This window comes from Epinephelus lanceolatus, chromosome 3 (assembly GCF_041903045.1).
Source record: "Epinephelus lanceolatus isolate andai-2023 chromosome 3, ASM4190304v1, whole genome shotgun sequence".
Lineage (NCBI taxonomy): Eukaryota > Metazoa > Chordata > Actinopteri > Perciformes > Serranidae > Epinephelus > Epinephelus lanceolatus.
The window spans coordinates 49,301,501-49,325,116 of record NC_135736.1 but is presented as its reverse complement, the minus strand read 5'-3'; the positions used below and the strand labels follow the sequence as shown (position 1 = coordinate 49,325,116).

At 46.0% G+C, this 23,616-nt stretch overlaps 1 protein-coding gene and 1 long non-coding RNA gene across 3 annotated transcripts in view; both read right to left on the bottom strand.

The window, feature by feature from the left end:
• Nucleotides 1–1,255: 1,255 nt before the first annotated feature.
• On the bottom strand, nt 1,256–2,157 carry LOC144462572 (uncharacterized). Its single transcript, XR_013490828.1, has 4 exons — nt 2,042–2,157; nt 1,899–1,968; nt 1,755–1,816; nt 1,256–1,399 (listed from the first exon to the last, which is right to left on the bottom strand). It is a non-coding gene; the product is annotated as an uncharacterized LOC144462572 (long non-coding RNA).
• A 16,755-nt stretch (nt 2,158–18,912) lies between these two features.
• jag1a (jagged canonical Notch ligand 1a) overlaps nt 18,913–23,616 on the bottom strand; it is a 47,804-nt gene continuing 43,100 nt past the window's right edge. Inside the window, exon 26 of one of the 2 annotated variants that reach the window (XM_033624755.2) lies at nt 18,913–22,565. In XM_033624755.2, coding sequence (XP_033480646.2) covers nt 22,030–22,565 — 536 coding nt within the window. In that variant the 3' untranslated portion in view covers nt 18,913–22,029. The remainder of the gene's footprint in view (nt 22,566–23,616) is intronic. The other variant, XM_033624756.2, reaches the window with a different exon arrangement.

Genomic DNA, 23,616 nt, shown 5'->3' with positions numbered 1-23,616 from the left:
AAAAGACTCCACAGGAAGCCTTTCAGGGTTTTTCCCATTTGGTCCTTTTCAGCCCTTGAAGCTCATATCTGAGTATGGTCACAGTTTAAGATTTGATAAACAGACCAATGATCCATTTTCAATTATCGATCTGTTCAAAGATTTATTTGAAAACTATTTCTCAGTGCGGTTTGATTCATAACAGAACGAACAAGAGATGAAAAGACTTTTTGGCTGATTAGTGAAACTTACTGTTTCTCTCTGACTTCATGAACCAAACATGATCCACTTCACAGCAGCAGCAGTAATTAGTCCCACATCTCCAAGAGAGATGAAAGCGTAAAGAACGCAGCGTGTTTGCCAGTTTAATTTGATATTGATCTGCTGAAGCCTGGTTTGGTCTCTCAGAGGGGGGAGGAGGAGGAGGAGGAGGAGGAGGAGGAGGAGGGTGCGTTTGTTTTAGTCAGGAGGACACACAGCTGAATAATGAGCGGTTATTATGGTGCCATTTAAGAGCAGCTTTAAATCACTGTAGGACCGTGTTCCTTCCTTTCTTTCCACTTCCCTGCTGCTTTCTCCTCCCTGTGGTTTCATGAGTCAGCCTTTAATATGTGTTTAAATTTCTGATGGAGGTTTTATTCTGATTATTAGTGGAATAAAACGCTCTGAATGCAGTTACTATGTTCACACGCACATATTAGATTAATAAATCTCTCAATACATAAACATAATTTTCAAAAGTTCAACAGTCGGACACAAGATGTCTCCAAATTCATTCTCAGTGTTTCTGACCTGGAGGCTTCAAGTGTCCTCGTCACTGTTGCAGTTTCATGCTGGAGCCTGATTGGCTTCATAGCAGCTGTCATGGTAATATCATAGCTATATCGTAGGCAGCTGGACTTGCTTGGATTTCTTGAAGACACGTTACCTCTCATCCAAGAACCTCACATCCCTGTGCACTTTAAACCCAGTAACACACTGAGACAGAAGCACAGGAGAGCCAGCTCGCAGGTCAACACTCAGCTGTCCATTTACATCTAAGTGTGGCAAGTGGAGGTTGGGGATGAGTGTGTTGCCGAACAACGCCACTTGGGGAATTTCGCCCCAAGAAGTAGTTACTATTTTGAGGGAGGCTAAAGGTCACACAGGTTCGGATCACCACTGGGCAGGAGACGATGTTTAAGGTTTAAAAATATCCTTTATTACACAAATTCTTATTAAAAAAAAGTGTCAGAATTACCAGTCTGTACCACAACACTAAATACTGGGCCAAAAGGGGAAAGGACAGGGCTGGGGCTTACCACAGCAGCCCGAAACCAAAAAAACTAAGCTATCACCTGTGACACTGCACACATGCACGCTGAGGAGAAGTGAAGAACCCGCCACCAGGGACTGGGTCGCTGCTCTGGGCTCACAGCACCTGTCCACAGGGAGAGAGGCAAAATTAAAATGGACACACACACGCACGCGCAAAATTTAATCAGTCACATTAATCATGAATCAATGAACAAAATCAACAGCAGGACCCCAGAAACCCAGGAGACCGGTTAGGCCTCCGCCAACAGCTCAGTGATGAGCAAGCGTCTGTCAGAGTTATGTGCTGAGGGTTGTGGCCCCAACTTAATCCAGAAAAACCAAAACAACAAAAGAATCAAACGTTAAATGACGCTAAAATAGCAGAACAAAAAAAACCAACAATGCCAAAACAGTAAAGCCAAAACAGCAGTGTCGTCCTGGGAGCCGTGGTGATGAATTAATATTTAAACGGACCTCACCGGTGCAGTGTCACAGCAGGCCAGGCAGCGGAGTTACTTCCACGGCGTCTGCCTGATCCAAACTGTGGCACAGAATATTAACAATTAGCCGGGAGCGGAGCAATGGGTGAGAAGGAAAAGAGAGAGCGGACAACGCTAACTTACCATGCGGAGGCACAACCACAGGAGGGCTTCCAGCGGAACAACCTGGCCCCACGGCAACAGCAGTCTGCCACTGCAGCAAAGAAAAGGACCGTGTCACCAATGTGCATATGGCACGCTAAGTGGGAGAACAGCGGTGCGCATACCTGTTATGCTGCGAGAAGAGACGTGTGCCACGATGGCAAAACACGCCAGACAGCGCTCCGATGCGCTCGCGGCCACGCCACAATGGCTCCACCACACCTGCACAGGCTCTGCGTCCCTCAGTGGAAACAAAGCTTTGATTTACTTTAATTTCACAGATAAGAAACAATAAATTGTGAAGACAATAAAGCCTCCACTAAAATAGCATTTTAAGTCTTGTGTGTGATTGCGTATTCTATTACTGCATCTTGCTAACTCGGCCATTCTGGATGTCACTAACTCGGCTTCTTCTCCGGAGCCTTTGTGCTCCACTGTCTCTCAGATTAACTCATATCACAGCGGTGCCTGGACAGCGTGACGTGTGTGGTTGTGCTGCTGCCGTGGTCCTGCCAGATGCCTCCTGCTGCTGCTGCCATCATTAGTCATTAGTCATACTTCTACTGTTATTATACACATATGACTATTGTCACACATGTATACTGCCAGATATTAATACATACTTTCAACATATTGTACCACAGTAGCCAGAACTATAACTATAATATTATTACTTTCATTAATGTTGTTGTAAGCTACTGTCATTACCTGCATCTCTCTCTCTCTCTGTCTCTCTCTCTGTCTCTGTCTCTCTCTCTCATTGTGTCATATGGATTACTGTTAATTTATTATGCTGATCTGTTCTGTACAACATCTATTGCACGTCTGTCCGTCCTGGAAGAGGGATCCCTCCTCAGTTGCTCTTCCTGAGCTTTCTACCGTTTTTTTTTCCCCGTTAAAGGGTTTTTTTGGGGAGTTTTTCCTGATCAGCTGTGAGGGTCTTAAGGACAGAGGGATGTCGTATGCTGTAAAGCCCTGTGAGGCAAATTGTGATTTGTGATATTGGGCTTTATAAATAAAATTGATTGATTGATTGATTGATCCTGGCTTCATATGACCAGAGGAAATCTCTGCTAGCTGCTAGGCTAATTTATACAATGTAAAATGCCATAGGCTTGTGCTAATAACGTTAGCATGTTGTATTTGTGGGGAAAATGTGTCCAGATAAAGACAAGTGTTTGTCTGTGAATGCTGCCAGTTATAGTGAAGCTGACTTGTGTTTGAAACTGTCTCTATTAAGCCATGTTTAATGTGTGTTTAATGTGTGTTTAACGTGTGTTTAACGTGTGTTTAATGTGTGTTTTGAATCAACTCAACTTTACAGCACTTCACAGAAACCTCGCTGGCAGACTAGTGTTTTGGAGGTGTAACTGCAGAGTGACACAGACACCACCGCACAAGTATAATTGCTCACAACAGCTTGGGCTACGTGTGTAGAGTCTGCTGCACAAGTATAAATCTGGCTTAAAGGAAAAGGGACACTCCTTCGAGGACAGCAGTGTGCACATCTTGGACAGAGAAGACAGATGGTTTGAAAGAAGCCATCTACGTCAAACTGGAACGACCATCGTTAAAGAGAGGAGGTGGCCTATGACACCATGTATCACCCACCTACAATGCAGTTTTGGGATCCCTCCCCAAATGACTTCACACCCATTCACACCTGGACCCATGTAACCCTAATGACACGCAAGATGGCCAGGTGGGTCAGTGACTCACATGTGACCCCTATGACTCTGCAAGGGTCAAGTTGTTTTACATGATGCATACCAGTGTTCATCTCTCCTCTCTCACACAGCTCCGCCCCCTCACTCACTTACTCACAGTTTCTCCATCAACACTCAGAGAGACACAGAGCTGCTCCTCTGTTTCATCTGTCTGTTCATTGGTCCACAGTGTGACATTAGTAGTGTGCACTATATGTTGCACGTGCTGCACTAAATCAGTCTGTGACATGACTGAAATGACAGCAGCAGCACACGTACAGTACTGTGGGCCTTTTCCACTCTCACGTTTGGCCGCGCTGAGTCAAGCCAAGCTGCGCCAGAGATGGATCCGAAAGTCAGGTCGTCTGCCCTCAAGTGGGTAGTGGTGACGTCTTACCGACCGCAGCCAACCCCCGAGTGACCCCTCTTCTCCCCCTCAAACAAGCCGTGTGTGATGTGAGACTCTCCTCCCCTCTGTCTGCAGGAGACCAGAGAGACAGGTGTCTTTAAAAGTCTCTTTCAGCAGTAAATAATCAGCCGTGTGTGTCTGTCTGTGGATGGTGGAGCTGCTGAATGGATTTGTGGAGTTTGTTAGTTGCAGCGGTGGCTGTTAGCAGTTAGCAGCTAGCTCCGCTCGCAGCCTTCACAGCTTCACCCCGCAGGACTCCACTCAGTCCGGACTGGAGAAGGTTTGTGGGTTGATGGTGTTTGACAGGCAGGTAGGAGGCTCAGTTATCTGTGAGTGTAGCTGTGCTGTAAGTAAACAGTCTGAACTCAGATCAGTTTTCTCTGACAGAGATGAAAGTTTAGTTTGAATCACCAACTCTGTGAGAGGACACCAGTTTAAACCTCCAGAATAACATGTTGCACATGAAGAAACAAGTTGTGTTTCTGCTTCTTAACAGTCACATGGATAAGTCAGAGTTTACAATGAACCTGGGGACAAATCCTAGTTGGCTCACATTAGTTATTTGTTGAGAGCATAAATAGAGAGATGTTGAGCTTTTCAGATGATGATCAGTAAGTGTGTGCTCGTAGATCAGCCCTTAAACCTGTCACACACTGCTGGAGACATGACACACACATTATTTTATACAACCTGTCACCTTGAGTCTGATTTATGATCCATGAATCAGACTCACTGGATTAGTTTAAAGATATAGAAAACATAATGACTAAAACATTTTGAATTTCCATCGACTAAAACTATGAAGGATAAAAATGTGACTAAAACTAATGAAACATTTTCATCTCAAGACGAATTGACTAAATCTAAAATAGCTGTCAAAAATAACACCAGATCAGGCGTCTGATCAGGATCCTCCTTGGTGCCTCCTGTTAGAGGTTTTCTGGGCTAGTGCAGCTGGTAGGAGGCCCCGGGGCAGACCCAGAACACACAAGAGGGATTGTATATCTCATCTGGCCTGGGAACACCTTACGATCCTCCAGGAGGAGCTGGAAAGCGTTGCTGCGCAGAGGGACGACCTGGCCCTGGATAATTTGATGAAAATGGATGAACAGTGAAAGTATCTTCCTGTGTGTGTTATTCTGTGAGAGAAGATGGCAACTGCTGGTGGACAGTTTAGTTTTGTGGAGGTTCATCCTGTTTATAATGTGGGTCGTGGTCACATAACGTTCCTGAGAGGTTCATACCTGAAGCCTTTTGTTGATCTCGTTGATGGACAGATTGAACAGACTGACCTGCTGACTTTCTGGTTATGATGCGTCCCTCCAACCACCAGACCACCCTGCTGACTGCCTGACCTCGTGTCAAACTTGTAATGCTAATTTCCATTTTCTGACTTTGATCCTGACTCTGCCGTAATCATTCCACTTCCCTTTTTTAACCACAGCTAATTCATAAAACCCCAGTTCGTTCCGCCAAAACACCGCTAATGCAGTTGGTGTCAAACTCATTTACATTTCTGCTGGGAGGATGTCGGTGTGTTGTGCATACCGTGGCTTGGCGGCCCGCAGTGCGCTCCCCCACATGGCTGTCGTCCAGGTTTAGGATCCCTGAGGCTGGTGAGCAGCACCGCAGATGTTTACCCCAAAACCAAAGCAGAGAAACTGCATCCTAAGCAGTACTTTTCCTGTCAACGCTACCTACTGGTCCGTTTGGGAACAGTGAACCAGGCTGAACTCGCAGCGGTGGATTTGCATCTTTGTGAGAAACAACAGACCACCCAAACCGGACTGATTCAAGTCATAAGAGCGAGAGCGAGTCAGTGTAGAAATGCCACCAAATCCACTGGCAGCAGACTGTTTAACAATGAGTCATTTCAGCTGCTGAAGTTTAAATTGTGTTGTTCTTCATCATGTGGCTTTGGAGATGCACACACTTCAAAATTCAGCCATTATCTCATGAGTCAGACTGGAAACAAACACTCAGGTCGACACACAGCAACATGTGGTAGTCATTACACTCCCCGAAACTATCGCTAAACACACACACTTATACACTCTGGGATGAGAATTCATGGTATGTACAACGGTCTCTGCTGTGGCTTCAGATTTAGAGTTTGGACGAGATGATCTGGCTTCAGGTCAGCTGGAACAAATCTGTTGGCCCCAGCTGACACTCGAGTTTAGATTATTAGGAATTTTAATAACCCTCAAAGGAGAAACTCTCTGTGCTGTAGTCAGTAGAAATAGTACAAACAGTGCTGGACATTAAACATTCAAAAGCAAGTACTTATGGTGAGACTACGGCAGGACTGGAACTGTGCGCTTTGTAAACCACAAATACGTTACATTTGTACATTTCACACATATCACATCAGTGTTTATAAAATGATGCATCTAGGTGGACGGTGCGTCACCACTCTGCAGACCAGCAAACAACAAAACCTGTGTTTTAGGGAGTCATTGCTGTGTTTTCAGCAGCTTTTTAGCCACCAAACGTGGGTGTTTTTAAGCAATCTGTTGCTGCGTTTCCTGCCGGAATAGTGCCACAAAAAGCAACGTTTTTTCCCCAAGACATCACTGTATTACCTGCCGGGATAGTGCCGGCATCTAGGGATGTCAGCTTTGGTTAATTTGGGCCTTTCGATAGCTCGACACCCATCAACTAATTGGTTCATTTTTAAGAAAAAAAAATGCAGAATGACCTGAAATACAAGAGCCCTTTCTTTTAGTTTGGCACTCCATTGACTCAGTGAGCTTTAGCACCACATTTGAAAGTGCTATTCATTTAGAGGTGGTGACATTTTCATGTTTTATGATGTAAATGTTTTGCCTTTTATTTTCTGGTTGGCTTCGCCCTCAGCCGGCTGGCTAACATGTGGAAATACAGTGCCCCCTTCTCCACTGGTTAGCTAACATTAGCCTTGGCTGATCCTGCACTGTGCACCGCCCAGGTCAGATGGGAGCTAGCAACGCGGCTCATTTGTGTTTGGTAAGACTGTGAAAGCATGGTGACTGCCCTCCAGTCTCCCCCCAGGTTGCCCTGATGGGTAAGCAGCTTCATTTTGAGCTGCAAAACCCTTTTAGCATTGTTAGCTCTGTTAGCACCACTAGCTGTGCTGACACTGCTAACAGTGCTAACAGAGCTAACATGGCTGAAAATGCTAAAGGGGGTTTGCAGTTAATAATTGAGTCACTTATCCACTGGGTCCACAGCAACACTTTGGGGTACTAGCGGTAATTGCCAAATGGAGCGGTCCCGCTGGCTCCAGGTGGTGTGAGGTGCAGTAAACTTATGAGTGTAAAAATTAACCTGTAGACATTTGTAACTGTTGGAAAATATTCTTAGTTAACTGATTAACGGTTAATCCAGAGATGGGGACTCGAGTCATTGTGACTTGGACTCAAGTCGACTCAAGTTGGAAGTTAAAGACTCGAGGCTTGACTTGAGACACGATGACTTGAATGACTTGAGAGTTATTCACATCATGTTTTCGGTTAGAATATAAAATTAATAAATTAATTTAAAAAATAATGTTGATTACCCGGTAGGAGTGCAGGCTGAGAATGGCGTTGTCATGATTGGATCACTCCCCTGTCAATCAGTCATGCCCTCTCTACGTACCTTACGTGTTTATTGGAGAAACAGGCCCTCTTATATCAGATAGGCATCAACATGTCAGCGGGAGGGGTACCGAGAGTCATCGTCTTCGGCTTTCGGAATTACCATTATTACGGCAAAAGACGAACAGCACAGTGCAAGACATGTGGCATAAACATCTCGGGCAGCCAGACGACAACTTCAAACTTTGTTTGTCATTTGAAGAGCCATTCTGCCCAGTAAGTGCTTGTCAATTAGCTAATATTACCTGGTTAGTCGGTAGTTAGCTAACATTAGCTTATACCATACGGGGGTGGGGGGTCGGTTTGGTGGAACTTGTTTTTTAATTTACTTGCTAACATTAACCCCAGAAAACGTGAGCGAACATTCCGACCAGTTCATCACAAGACCGGCTGTATGTTTTATGAACGAGCAACACAGGGTTAAATGAGCTAAATGGGTGATTTTGGCCGCTGCCTTGGTTAGTGTGTGTGTGTGTGTGTGTGTGTGTGTGTGTGTGCATGGGGGTCGTCCCTGCAAAGTAAACATTGCAGTGATGAAGTGAATGTTTCCTGACAGTTACTTATATCTTGTCTTCTCACTTTATTAAGATCAGATTCTGCAGGTAAAATTACAATAATAAGGTGACTTGACTTGGACTTGACTTGACCTATTACAGGACTTGACTTGACATAACCTGTGACTTGACTTGACTTGCCCAAGAAAAAATGACTTGGGACTTACTTGAGACTTGAAGGTTAAGACTTGAGACTTACTTGAGACTTGCACTTGCACATACATGGTCCCATCTCTGGGTTAATCGTCGACGTCCCAAGGCAGATATTTTTAAGTGAGCTCTGAAGAAATACAAGAAGTTTTTAAATGTGTCAGTGGATCAATTCAGCGTGACAGGGTTAATAAACACAGGTCCTGTCGTCAGTGTGGATCAAAACAAGTCCGTTCACTCAGTGAATTAATAAAATATTTCTGCAGTGTTGAGCCTGCTGTGTCCTCTCAGGGAGCGGTGAGCTCAGAGTCTAAAGGCCAAACATGAACTCCTGTTACATGTTTTGTATTCGAGTAATAATCTGCTCCATGTGAGTTGGCCGGCTGAAAAAAATTCCTCTCACCTCCAGTGGGTTCATGGTGAAGGCAGAAGTCTCAGCAGCAGAGATCTCTCCCTTGAATCTTTAAACCATCACAGTGTGTGTGGTGAGTGTGTGTCATGCAGGCTGCATGCAGGTAGGAGCGTCAGTGTTACTGACACCAGAAAACAACAGGACGACGGAGGAAATGATCAACTCAGCACTTTACGTGTGTGTGTGTGTGTGTGTGTGTGTGTGTGTGCCTCCAGCAAGTTTGGGTCGGAAAAAGGTGACATCAAACGATATCCCAGCATTCCTCTGTCTCTGCAGACGGGCGGAGCTCCTGGGAAACACTGAGTCACAATTTATAAAGCCACTCAGATGGTTGGTATGTGTGTGTGTGTGTGTGTGTGTGTGTGTGTCTGTTTGTTTGTGTGTGTTTGTACCTTTCTTTGCAAACTAAACTGCACACCCCGGGAGCCTGTACGGCAGAACACTACAAAGAAAAAGTGTTTTTCTTGCTCTGTTGGGTTCGTTTTTGGATATCAATATCAGAGTGGCAACATCTTGTTGAGCTGAACTCATTCACAGCAGCGGTGCAAGTCACACCACACCAACTAGGACTCGACACTGACTGACAGCCGACTGTCAGCTTGGTGCTTCAGGGCCTTTAACATCTCCAGCAGTGGAGAGCAGCTACTTTACTCTGCTCCACGGAAATTTCAAGACGCTGAGCAGTTGCAGGGTTTTTACATTAAAACAGACTGAGCAGAACATTATCTTCCTCACCATAGAGTGGGTTTACGTTGTTTAATGCTGCAGCGTGTGGTGGTCAGCTGGTTTACGTGCTGATCGCTGCTCCACTCCGTTAAGGTTCGCAGTCACAAACGTATTTAGACGTTAAATTAAAACCCCTAGTAGCACATTCACAAGAGCTTTGCATTGTAGATCTGAAGTTTTGCACGTTTGACTGCTAAATTTTGTCGGTACTTTATAGTGTGACTGTTTTTGAATGTTTCCTTTTATATGTTGCCAACTTTTGGAGGTACAACTTCTATCTGAGGATTTAAAGAATAAAGTGTGGAAGCTTTATGTCAGATTTGTGTGATGCCACATTGTTAGATTGGTTGTCTGTTTATCTTTTAAATAAAAACTTTAAACTTAGTTCGTGCTTCTGTGTGAAAACAGCGCCATCCATTCTGGATGCTCATATTTTTTATGAACAGTAAACTGAACACATCAGTTTGAAACTTATGAACTTGGTGCTAATGGCACTTTAGACGTCATAGTTACTGGTACTGCTTAGACCAGTCTATACGGATATTTGAAGGACTTTTATTAACAAATCAGTGCAAATTTCAGCAGAAAAATGTCACTACAACATGAAAATTGTGTCCACCAGATCTGGATAAACAGGTCTGGACATCAGGCTTTTGACAATGAATTTAGACCTCAAGTGAATCATCCAACCAGTCTTGAAAAACAATGATGATTACAAGACTTTTTCTTTTAAGAAAAATGGAGGACCATCGGCATTGTGGCCTCACAGCAAGAGGGTTCCTGGTTCAAACCCTGAGGTGGGGTAGCCCTTCTGTGCGAGTTGGGGCGCAGCGTGGGTGTCCTCCAGGTGCTCTGACATGTTCTCCCTGTGTCAGCGTGGGTTTCCTCCAGGTGCTCCGACATGTTCTCCCCGTGTCAGCGTGGGTTTCCTCCAGGTGCTCCGACATGTTCTCCCTGTGTCAGTGTGGGTTTCCTCCAGGTGCTCCAGCTTCCTCCCACAGTACAAAGACATGTAGGTTAATTGGTGACTCTAAATTGTCCGTAGGTGTGAATGTGAGTGTGAATGGTTGTCTGTCTCTATGTGTCAGCCCTGTGATAGTCTGGTGACCTGTCCAGGGTGAACCCTGCCTCTCACCCAGTGTCAGCTGGGATAGGCTCCAGCCCCTGTGACCCTCAACAGGATAAGTGGATAAAGAAAATAAATGAATGAAAAATTGAAAACATAAACATAAACTATATAATTTTTTGGGACTGTGAATTCAAAATTTAGATTGAGATATGAATGTGAAGTGAACTGAACTTTGAGCTGCTGTGAAGATGGAAAACTGTTTGAAGTAAAACACAGATGTAAAAAACTGTTAGATACTGTAATGTTATTTATTATAAAATAGAATAGACATAGAGACAGAGATGCTAAATAAATGATATTCCAATGTGTGTGGTCAAAATCAGATTGTGCACATTACTGTCCATGAAGGCAACTATTTGAAAGCTACCATGGCTTTTGTCCTGTAGGCTGACAATGTTGTTTGTTTGTCAGCTGACAGTTAGTGGTTGCTGCTGTTGGCTGACAGATACAGCTTTCAACAGCTTTCAACAGCTTTCAACAGCTTTGCGAGGTGTTAAGTGGTGCGATGGTGCACTGAAATGGAGCGGTGTCAAAATGCCACATCAGCATGAGGTTTTAATAGTGGAGTGGAAAGATATAAAACAAACTGTAATGTCAGGTGATATTGAGAAGACATGCCAACTTACAACAGCCGTGATAGCAGTGTCTATATATCCTACCTCGCTTACCATTGTTGTAATAACTCCTCATTGGTTCCAGCACGCCATTTAACAACGCTTGACAACAACTTGATGCTAGTCCTGCCTGTTGTGCTGATTGGTTAACTCCCCGCAACGCTCATTGGTTGAGGGTGCTCTCAGCCCTAGAGTGGTCTCCTTTGGTCTGAATCAGGGACTCATGTTGTTCCAAAGTTGTATAATTGCCTAGAGTTGGTTCGTGTTCTCACGGCAGCATTTACAAGAGGACCAGATCAAATGCCTTGTGTGAGAAAGCTGCTCTTGATTGGTCAGAATTTCCATGTGGGAAAAATCCAGGAAGTAAAGCAAACGTTGAAGAAGAGTACACTTGCAAGATAAATGTGACACTTTCTAATGTCACAATGGAGGGACAACTACGCAGGTTGATTTTAGCGCTGCTCATCGTGGACTATATTGCTGTCATTGTTCATTTTAGTCAAACCATACAGTTTGAAAACGAGGCGCGGCTCCAACTAGAAAACAATGTTTTGATGCATTGGATGTGCTGAATGTGCACATTAAGGCAGTACAGGAGGAGGTGCACATTAATAATCCTCCAGGACTGTAACATGCTCATGTTTAACCCAAACAATGTGTCATGTGACTGCAGTTGCTTCACATCCAGGTCGGAACACCTTCTCACCACAAACCAACCGCACCAGAGTTCCTTTGGAACCGGACCGAGACCACCTCTTCAAGAAGGTCTCAGTCTGGTTGTTTTGGTGTGTTCACACCTGCACAAACAAACCGCACTGAGGGGGCAAATGAACCTGAGTTTGACTGAACTAAACCAAACAGGGCAGGTGTGAACGCAGCCTGAGAAACTGCTGTTTCATGTCACGATGCCAGACCAGAATCAGTCAACTCAAACTCGATGGCGTGGGCGGATTCAAAGGTATGGACCAGGCAAAGGAAATGGCAGACAGTGGAACAACCTGAGTAACTGTGGAAAACAAATGCAGTGTGTCCTGTTTTGTCAGTAATTCCTCAGCTCTGAAAACAAAACAAAAAAAACAGCAAGAAGTCCAGTTGCCTTGGCAACAGCAGCACCAACAGTAACACAACTTGGAAACGCTGGCGCAATTTACATAGATTCTGAATCCATTTAATGCCATCTTTAATCGCCTGACAGTTTGATACTTGCTGCTTTCAGTTGGTACCAAAAAGTACTGAGATTCAGTACCCAGCCCGAGATGTGGCGGTACATGACATGACATCTCAGTCTGACCAGCTCTCTACATGAAAAAGAAACACAAACCAAACTACTGCGTGGAGAACAAACGAGTGTTTAGGAGGAGTTTAGCCTTCAGCATGTTCATCCACAGCGGGAGGTTTTTCTCAGAGAACGAGTTTCTTTGTGCAGACTTCTGTTTTTTTTTTTTCTCTCTGTTTGCAGATTTGATTGTGAGAAATTGAGTCAAGATGTTGGACCTTCTTAGAAAACACAGCGGACAGAAACGGAGCAAAGAGAGCGACAATAAAACATGTCAGGAATCATGATGGGATCCTGAATCACTGTTGTTTCATTTACTCTTCTGTGTTCAGCCGCAGGGAGTTGACGTCAGGCCTTCTCTCCTCGCTGTCTCCAGACTCCTGCAGTTCCCACAACTGTTTCTGCACAGCTGAGTCACACTGCCCCACACACACACACACACACACACACACACACACTCCAACCACACCCCTCACAGAGCAATTTGTGAAAACACTGAGTTCTTGAATTACAAAATCCATAACAACCAGACTGGAGTTGAACTTTGAATCGATCCTCTCGGGGCTGAAACCTTACAGCTCCACATCTGCTCACATTATTAGTGCAGTTGGTCACAGCGGGCATTGAACCCCCAACCCCTTGGCATTGTTAGTGCCTTGCTCCACAGAGGCTCGCAGCATCAACTCTCCAAACTTTAATGTCTTGGTTGAAATAAAGCGCCTGGCAGCTCCGCTCCTTCCCTCCGTGTTCGACATGAAGGCGGGCTCGGGTTTCTCAGATGGATTAGTGGAACGTTGTGGAGGCGGGCAGGCGTTGGTGATCCTAATGATCACGTTAGCTCTGCTTTTCCAACAGCTTTGAAGCAGCGAGAGAGCGGAGGTTCAGGTTTCATGACTCGGACCATTAAAAACAGCGAAAAAACCAAAGGGACACTGGACTGAGTTTGGTGGCTGTGGAGCTGGCTGAACAAAAGCACACACACACACACACGAGGAGGAGCTGTGTGTGTGTGTGTGTGTGTGTGTGTGTGTGGTAAAGACAGTAGGGTTTAACCATTGTAGTTTTTGAGTTACTGATGGCTGGTGTTCTGTGCCTCGTTCTGTATGTACCTCCTGAGCCTTTGTTTGATTTGCATGTTTAGGATGAGAAAGACCTGATAAATACACTGCTCCAAACTAATTAAGGGAACACTTAAATCACACATCAGATCTTGATGAACGGATCATTCAAGTTGAAAGTTTTTACTGATGCACATTGTTTAATGTGTTTGAAATCATCAACACACTGAGAGCCGGACTCAAAATCAAAGTGAAAAATGAAATCACAGCTGATCCAACTCATCATGTGACTCAGCAGTGTGTTCGGCCCCCGCCTGCCTGTATGACCTCCTGACAACAGCTGGACTCCTGATGAGTCGGAGGATGGATCTCCTCCCAGACCTGGATCAGGGCATCAGTGAGCTCCTGGACAGTCTGTGGTGGACGCATCGATACATAACGTCCCATAGGTGCTCAGTTAGATTTAGGTCAGGGGAACAAGAGGGCCAATCAATGACATCACTGCCTTCATCATCCAGGAACTGTCTACACACGCCACTCCTGCACCAGGAGGAACCCAGGGCCCACTGCACCGGGAGGAACCCAGGGCCCACTGCACCAGGAGGAACCCAGGGCCCACTGCACCAGGAGGAACCCAGGGCCCTCTGCACCGGGAGGAAGCCAGGGCCCACTGCACTGGGAGGAACCCAGGGCCCACTGCACCGGGAGGAAGCCAGGGCCCACTGCACCGGGAGGAACCCAGGGCCCACTGCACCAGGAGGAACCCAGGGCCCACTGCACCAGGAGGAACCCAGGGCCCACTGCACCGGGAGGAAGCCAGGGCCCACTGCACTGGGAGGAACCCAGGGCCCACTGCACCGGGAGGAAGCCAGGGCCCCCCTGCACCGGGAGGAACCCAGGGCCCACTGCACTGGGAGGAACCCAGGGCCCCCTGCACCAGGAGGAACCCAGGGCCCCCTGCACCGGGAGGAACCCAGGGCCCTATGCACCAGGACGAACCCAGGGCCCTCTGCACCGGGAGGAACCCAGGGCCCACTGCACAGGGAGGAACCCAGGGCCCTCTGCACCGGGAGGAACCCAGGGCCCACTGCACCGGGAGGAACCCAGGGCCCACTGCACCGGGAGGAACCCAGGGCCCCCTGCACCGCGAGGAACACAGGGCCCTCTGCACCGGGAGGAAGCCAGGGCCCCCTGCACCGGGAGGAACCCAGGGCCCTCTGCACCAGGAGGAACCCAGGGCCCACTGCACCGGGAGGAACCCAGGGCCCACTGCACCGGGAGGAACCCAGGACCCACTGCACCAGGAGGAACCCAGGGCCCACTGCACCGGGAGGAACCCAGGGCCCTCTGCACCAGGAGGAACCCAGGGCCCACTGCACCGGGAGGAACCCAGGACCCACTGCACCAGGAGGAACCCAGGGCCCACTGCACCGGGAGGAAGCCAGGGCCCACTGCACCGGGAGGAACCCAGGGCCCTCTGCACCAGGAGGAACCCAGGGCCCTCTGCACCAGCATAAGGTCTGACAGTCGCTCTGAGGATTTCATCCTGGTACCTAACAGCAGTCAGGGTACTGTTGGCTCTGACATGGAGGTCTGTGTGACCCTCCAAGGATCTGCCTCCCCAGACCATCACTGACCCACCGCCAAACCGGTCATGCTGGATGATGTCACAGGCAGCATAACGTTCACCTCGGCGTCTCCAGACTCTTTCAGGCCTGTCACATGTGCTCAGTGTGAACCTGCTCTCATCTGTGAAGAGAACGGGGCGCCAGTGGTGGACCTGCCAGTTCTGGTGTTCTCTGGTGAATGATGGAGCTGCACGGTGCTGGGCTGTGAGCACAGGTCTGACTAGAGGACGTGGGGCCCTCATGCCACCCTCATGGAAGCTGTTTCTGACAGTGTGGTCAGAAACATGCACACCAGTATTTTGCATCTCTTTGTGATCGTTTTTTGTCTTTTTGTAGACAATAGTGTCTCCCTGAGGTCATTTTGTGTCTCTCTGTGGTTCCTTTACATCTCTGTGGTCTCATTGAGTCTCTTTCTGGTCGGTTAACTTGAGTGACATTTGTGACACTTTGGATCCCTGGGCCTGTGCCCAGTTGGGCTGTTCAGTGATCCATCCATGGGCAGAAGACACATCATTTAAACAAAATGGACTAAAACATGTAAGAAATGTATTTTCAGTAGTTTAAGTCTGTCAACAAAGTAAAAACAAAGTATTTTTTCTTTGAGTAATACATACATATATATGTATATCCTTTTAGTCCAAGAAGCGTAGACAGACAGAGAGAGTCAGAGTCTGAGTGTGGAAGTCGTGGTCTGAACCATAATGGCAGGGCGAAAGGAGGGGGGGGTTAACCAACAGGGAGGGAGAGATTGGCATCACAGAGTAACTCAGAGCATGAAAACACAAAGTGGCCACAAAACCATCCAAATGATGGGCCACATAAAGCTCGCTGTTATCCACTGACAGAGACTTTCTTTGCTTATCAGCGTCTGATTTGGATTCCTCTCAGTCTGTTTGAAAATCACAAAATTTGCACAACTTCAGAAGAATGCACATAAACACAGCCCTCCATGGTGAAGCGACCACACCGGAGGGAGCAGCCTGTTTGGAGGAGCGGGGCTGCAGTTCCCTTCACTCTCTTTGTTCTGATCAGAGTTCGGGTATCGGAGCAGAGATTCCTGCAGGGAAAGCATTTGGTCATGTTGTTTATCTGTGAGGGACGGTCAGTCGTGCTGCGTTCAGAGCTTCATAAACATGTCTGCAGAGGACAGTGTGTGATCGAGATAAAGACCAGAGGATGTCTGGAAAATCGGAGACAAAGCAACTTCTGTTGCTGCCTCCGATAAACGCCTTTATGAGGCGAGATGTGTGTCCGGGTCAAAAGAGCAACAAACCGAAGCCTTTGGCACGTGCATGAAATGGTGGATTTTCTTTTCATTAGGGGTTCAAATGTCTGGAAGGACATTGGTGACTCCTTCACCAGCTGACAGTGTCCACACATGAGCACACGCTGCAGTACTGCAGTGACATTCTATAGGGACATTCTTGTTTTTGTGTGGCGGCCGCTGTGGTCAGAAGCTCCTGTGGACGAGTGTGTTGGAGGAACGGTGATTTGTAAAGTGAAACGTCTTTATTCAGTGTTTTTATGGATTAAATCTGCCGGGGCCTCATTTATAAATGTTGCTTACGCACAAAACGGTGCCTGAAAGATGCACGCGCCACTTCCTGCGCAAACGTTGTGATTTATAAAAATAAACTTGGAGGGAGAATGTGCGCACGAACATTTTGGAGACGGGAGAAACTGGTGGCGCAGATGGTGAGGTGGTGAACTGAAGCCAGATTCAGTTATAGCCACTTAATCATAAACACCCAAGTCTGCAGTGTTAGAGATGTGTTCCTTTAGTGAGCCATTAGGCCTACTACTGTATTTGTTCATATATCATACTTCCATCTTCAAATGATATAGAGCAGTGGACAGCACTGATTGATTATTAATTGTGACAAGGTGTGTAACAATCAGTCTAATTGCTGAGTAAGCATATACATAGCGCGGTGACAGCCATGCGTAATGCTGCACAATGGATGCGCTGGCACTGCTGGAAGATCACGCCAATGGTAGGATCAGGATGGAGAGAGTCTTTAGGGACCATGAAGATTTCCTGGCCCATGATGATGACTGGCTAATAAGCCGATTTAGATTCCCTAGAGCAGTGCTCTTGGATCTGAACTGGGTCCAGTGTTAGACAGACCGACCCGCTGGAACCGCGCCATCCCAGTGCATATACAGGTGCTGACCACTCCGGGGTTTCTGGCAACCGGCTCTTTCCAGCGGGAATTAGCTGACAGGTATGTGTTTGATATGATTAACAATATATCGTGTTATATGTTCTGTCTAAAGCCCCTTTTGGGTATAATGCAGTTAAATTCTGTCCTTAGGTCTGGGATATCACAGCCATCCCTCAGCACAATGATGCCAGCTGTTTTGGATGGCATTGTTAACATGACCAGTCGATACATCAGGTTTCCTTACACTGTGGGTGAACAGGCCAACATTAAAAGGCAATTTGCAGCAATGTCCGGTTTCCCAAATGTAATCGGCGCCATAGAGTGCACTCACACTGCTCTATCACCCAACAAAGGTGTGTAAAATTATTAGGGCGTGTGGTGTTCTGCACAACGTGGCACTGAGGGACGCCATTCCTGTCCCGCCTGGCCTCCCTCCCCCCCAAGGCTCCGTGAAGGTGTCATGCGGCGTTTGTAGTCAGCAAGTAGGTTTCATTTTTTAACAAGATCTTTAATGGAGCTGGCAATTTCAGACATGACATCACACGTTACTCATGATGTATTTGTTGGAGTTCGTCTCTGACTTCATTGAATGCACTGATGGTGTCCCTCTGCCTGCACTGGTGTTGGGGACAGCCAGGCCTTCAGCCACGGTGCCAGGACACGCCGTGCTGGGAACCTCCTCGTCACCCACCGCTTCCAACTCTAGAGTGACTGAGGATACAACATTAGTCCACTGTGCCTTTTCACAAGTCTCTGTTGAAATATTTAATTTATACATTTAATAAACAGATCAAATTGTACTTAACCGGTGTCCTCTCTGGTCTCCGCCATATCTGTGTCTCCTTCCCTCTCTGACACTGTGCCACACACGCTGGCCGTCCCAAGGATGGAGGCTATTTTGGTGTCCAGCGGTGTGGGCTCCGGTGTGCCCTGACCCCCACCTGTAGCAGACACGCTTTGACGGTGCCATGCCACTCTCCTCTTGGCCTCCACCTCTTCTTCTTCACCTCTCACACTATATACGACGGTGACGACGTGCTGCCACTCACTTGTTTCTCTTTATTAGCGATGCCATACTGTGGCCACCAAATATCATAATTTTTTGGGCACACGTACACTTAAAGTAGGATCCTACCAGTGTTTCATGAATGAGGCCCCCGGTCTGTTTGTTATGGAGAGGAGGAGACCTCTGTGGATAATTCAGCTCCTGCTCAGCCGTGTGCCTCACTTTCTAGTGTTCCCTGGAAACGGTCTCTGTTGTCATGTGGGTTTTTTTGTTTGTTTTTTTCGCAGGTGCAACTTGGTGATGTTTTCTTAACTTGCAGTGTGTTCAGCTCCCACGGCCTCCGTACTAAAGGGTTAAACGCTCTGAGATTTAGAGAAGACTTGAGCTTTAGGAATGACATGCGCAGAGTTTCTATCAAACTGGCATCATCAGCTGCATCAGTGATCAGATATTTTTTTAACTCCACATCTTTTAAGAAACATAACTTTCTCCAAACATTACGTCACTGTTGCCACTAACAAACACAAAGACTTTCATTTGAAATATGAGAAAAACATGTTTTATTTATTCCTCCATCATAAACTAACGGGGCAGATGACTGAAGTCAAACATGGTTTCACAGCCTCATTTTATCCTCCAGTCAACAACAGGAAACACGTCACATGACAGTTCTACAATGTTGAACTCTCTCTTCAAGTAAAGGTTCCCTGTGGAGTTTTAGACCTTTGTCAGACCTCACTGAATGTAAACGTTAGCATTAAACTCCACAGGACTCCTTTCGATTACTCAGGTTTGATCATTCAGATGTTACAAACATGGAAACAGGATCTACAGCTCAACCCTTTTTTTCTTCACACTGTATGTACAAATAATTACAAAACAAGTCGCGTCCCTTAAAGAATTTCTTTTCAGTAGCAAAAGCAATATGTCTGCCACCATGTTGGTTTGTATAAAACAGCCCAGAGGAAAACGTTGGCATTGTACCTTTCTGCAAACCATGTATGACACGTTACATTTGTACGTTTGATGTCAACGTTTCTAAAGTGACGCAGAATATGAACTAGAGATTTTGATTAATTTTGCTTCTGGTAGTCTGACACCCATTACCCGGTAACTAACAGGTTAATGTTTTATATATTAAAAACACAAATGAGGTGAAATACTAGAGGCCTCTCCTTTTGCTCTGGCGCTCCACTGACTCTGAGAGCTTTAGCGCTGCATTTCAAATCGCTACTCATTTAGAGGTGGCCAAATTTAAATGTTTTGCCTTTCATTTTATTTTCTGCTGGATGTGCTGACAGACAGGCAGCTGGTTGTGTTAACACGTAGAAACATAGCCCTGCTGGTTAGCTAATGTTAGCCTTGCCTGTTCTGCACTGCACTAAGTTAGCTAGCAGCGCCATTCATTCACTATTATTGCTGGTAATGCTGTCCTGGTGTGAGTTTGGGAAATACAATTAAATAGTTTATCTGAACCAGTCCAAATATTAGGTGTGTAAAAATTAGGCTTCTAACGTATCATTTATGTGTTTTGTTACGGCACTTGTTTAACGGCACCCGGCACACCGACACAACACCTTTTCCTGCTAAAACAATTATTATTTTTACAATTATTTTTTAGGAAAAACGCTTTTGATTCTGTTGATCAGTGGACCCTTACAGACTGAAGGAATATAAATAACTTACCCAGTAGTCACCACTTGTTTATTCGTCATGCCGGTAAATCTGAACGCATTACGGTCTTCCTTCAGTAAAATGAAATCAACCGAGCTCACTGTAGGTAGCATCTCCATATTGGCAAAAGTTTAAACATTAATATTTGTATGTGATCTAAACAGCTAACTGACATTAGGTCAGTAGGCAACTAACATCCTGATTTTATACATCCATAAAAATTAACTGCTTGGCAACCAGACCAGGCCTCTGATTGAGACAGGCCTTTACTGGTCAAAATGTGTAGCCACACCAGGCCAGTAACAGGGACTGGGCGTTTAATTGAAGTTTTACGGGTATGTGTCTGTGCAGGTTGGATACTTTGACGGGGCGTGGTAACTGTTTATCATTTTTTAATTTGGCCAATCAGAGGCTTACAATCCCCATCAATCAAAAGCTGATTTCACCAATACGCTGACTGAACAAGCTGTCAGTCATTTTTTAAATTCAGCCAATCACTTCACAGTATTATAAGGGGGGGGGGGGGGGGGGGGTAAATCCAATTCGTTCTCTGGGGTTTTCATTACTTTGCAGACATTAACTTTATAAAGCTACTTCATTATTAATTCAGCCGGTCGTGATGATGCAGCAGTCTAACAGTAAATATTTTTTAGGTCATCATTGTAAAAATAACCTCGGCTTTGGGTTCAAAATTGCCAGTTTAAAGTGGAAGTAGACAACTTTTCCACTAGCTAGCGCACTCGCTTGCTAGCTACTACTAGCTTAGCTTGCTAGCCTAGCGTAGCACTTACTTAAATAGGGATAAAATTATTTAATAGTGTCTCTTTTTTTAGACTTTAGAATATGTTATGGATCAAATCCTGATAATGACACAAATCATTTTGTGTGGGTTAAAATTCATCCACTTATTTACAGATGGGGTTTTTTGCCATGTAAGTCAATGGGAAAAAGTCTTTTTGGGCTGCAGGGCATCACGTGACTGTGTAGTTTCACTGTTTGTCCACTACAAAAAATATGTCTTCAAAACCTGGTGCGCTTCCTGGGAAAAAAACACTAGGGAGGTGCTCAAGTGTTTTTTGTGTCTAAACCTGAACACGTTCACCACAGCAATGTTGAAACAGGTTTTATCCATTATATAATATTGTACAAATGTAACGTATCTGCTGTTAGCGGAAATGTACAATGCCAACCATTTCCTCTGGTGACTGGTGTGTATAAAAAAGACCCTCAGCAGCAACATCTGTCTGTAACCACCCAGCCTTCACCCCCTCCCCACCCTCTCCATTTACATGTAGAGTACTAACAACAGAACATCCTGGCAAACATACCAACAAAACGGCATCAGGCGGACAAAGTACAAAACATTTAGTTGAGGCACAAAAATGCCCGAATCCAAAAGGCTAAAAAACTATTCTTTCAAGAACACTTTTAGCGTTAAAATATATATAAAAAAATTCATTAAGAAGTCTTGAGTTTACAAAGCTGTCAAACTCCAAACAAAATTCATAAATTAAAGAAAAGGAATATCTTAAGGCTCTTGACGATTAAGTTAATAAATCAAATTTGCACAATGATTAATTAAAACATTATTTACACATCTATACAGAAACATTCTACATGGACGGTTCTTCATATGGACTCAAATTTTCCCCCCAAAAACAAAATAAATATTTTTCCAAACTGGTCAAGTGCTGTGTTGCAACAAAGCACTGACTCAAAGATACCAGTCGTGCATGTACGTCTCTTAGCAAGGCTCCTGCACACCCAGATTCTGTCCTTTACGAAGGCGTCCACATAATGGGAGATCCAGCCAACCGCAGTGGACCGTTCAGACCAGCGTCATAAATTAAACAGCAACATCCATCTCGACGTTCAGTCCTGAACAAAAGACGAATATAAAAAAGAACCAGAAGTCTTCCACCACTGGAGGGGGGGGGGGGGGGGTCTGATCTCTGAGGACCATGTGTTCATTCTGAACCCCGCTGGTTATACAATATATTCCATCCTGTTAACACTCTGTGTCTGCAGCTGCCTGTTGTCCTGTTTGCTAGTCCAGTGTGGGGGTTTGCCTGTTGTACAGTGGGGGGGTCGTTCCTCCCAGTCTACCAGCGAGTACGCCGGCGGTGCCCGGGGGAACCTCGCCTTCTGTAGCCTCTTGTCCATCTCATCCTCATCTGATTGGCTTCCAGTGTCCGACTTCCGGATCTTGGCGTTTACGGCGTTCTTGTCCTCACAGAGGTGGTGATGGAGAAGGTGGTGGTGGTGTTGGTGGTGCTGGTTGGGGGGGTTTTTCTCAATGGGGTTCTTGATGTGGTTGAGCTGCTCCCGGGCAGCACTGACGCTGTTGTGGAGGGCGTTGTTGTCCTCGGTTGCTGGTGCCAAAGACGCTGCCGACTGCGTGCTGACCCCAGTGTGGGCACTTTGCTTCCTCCGCCTCCTCACGCACCACAGCAACATCGAGGCGATCGCCAACACCCAGACAACGATGACCACAGAAACCAGCAGGGGCACGAGGTGGTCTGCTGGACAGACAGAAGAAAGGAGGTCAATAAACAACTCAAGACTCTTGATTTAAAAACTAGACTGTGCACATTGTTTTAAAAATTTTGAACAAAACTGTAACTGAAGGACCGGCCTGACATTTTGAAATTTGTTTCCTGCTTTAGCCAACATCAGACAAGAAGATGGATATCATGGATGGATGTCACCTCTGTGTGTCCCGTATGCAAATTTGAGAAAGGGCTTTCACATCGCCACGCAGTAACTCACAGTCTCCAGTCAAGTTAATGAGGGAAAGGCTGCACTGGGGGAGTGGCTTTCAACATGGCGGTAGCACTATAAAGCGGTTGCCGCTAGGGTTGGGTCGGTTTTCGGTAATACCAATTTGGTTTGGTACTCCGACTTGGACCGGGTTTTTTTTTTTTTTTTTTTTTTGAGACCGACCAGACCACATACTCGGGCGGAACGTACGCGGAGCGAACTCCGCGGAGGTCTGCCCGGTAAAAGTGAACGTCCGCAAGCCCTGTGTGCGCAAAGTACGGCCGCACGGACTCCGCTCCGCGCACCAGTGTCACACAAAAGACTGTTCGGCATGTATTTTTCACATCGCGGGGATTTTTCACGGACATTTTTACACGGAGTCCGCTCTGCTTATAGTAAGCCCGAGTCTGTGAGCACCTGTGTCTGCCTCTTCACCAAGCACACAGCAAGCAGGAGAGAGAGGGGGGTGGGGCGGGGACTGAGCTCGGGGGTGCGAGTGCGCATGCACCTCTACTGTAGCCTGGAGTTTGTTTAATAGTGACGGGGAGTCGATAATGGCGGACAGTTTAGTCTCAAAGAAATCAAAGAATGCGCCACTATGGCAACACTTTGGCTTTGAGCCAGACGAAGGAGGCAACCCTTGTTTGCACTGATTGAGTAAGCTGCAAAATTTATTTGTAAGGAATTAAAGAAACAACTTGTTACTGTCACTATGCTGTCCTAAGGTCGTTTTTTATTTTAAATGAGTCAACTGCGCCCCCAAGTGGCGAAAATCTGGTATTACCGACTTGATGCGGTTTTTTACAAAAACCG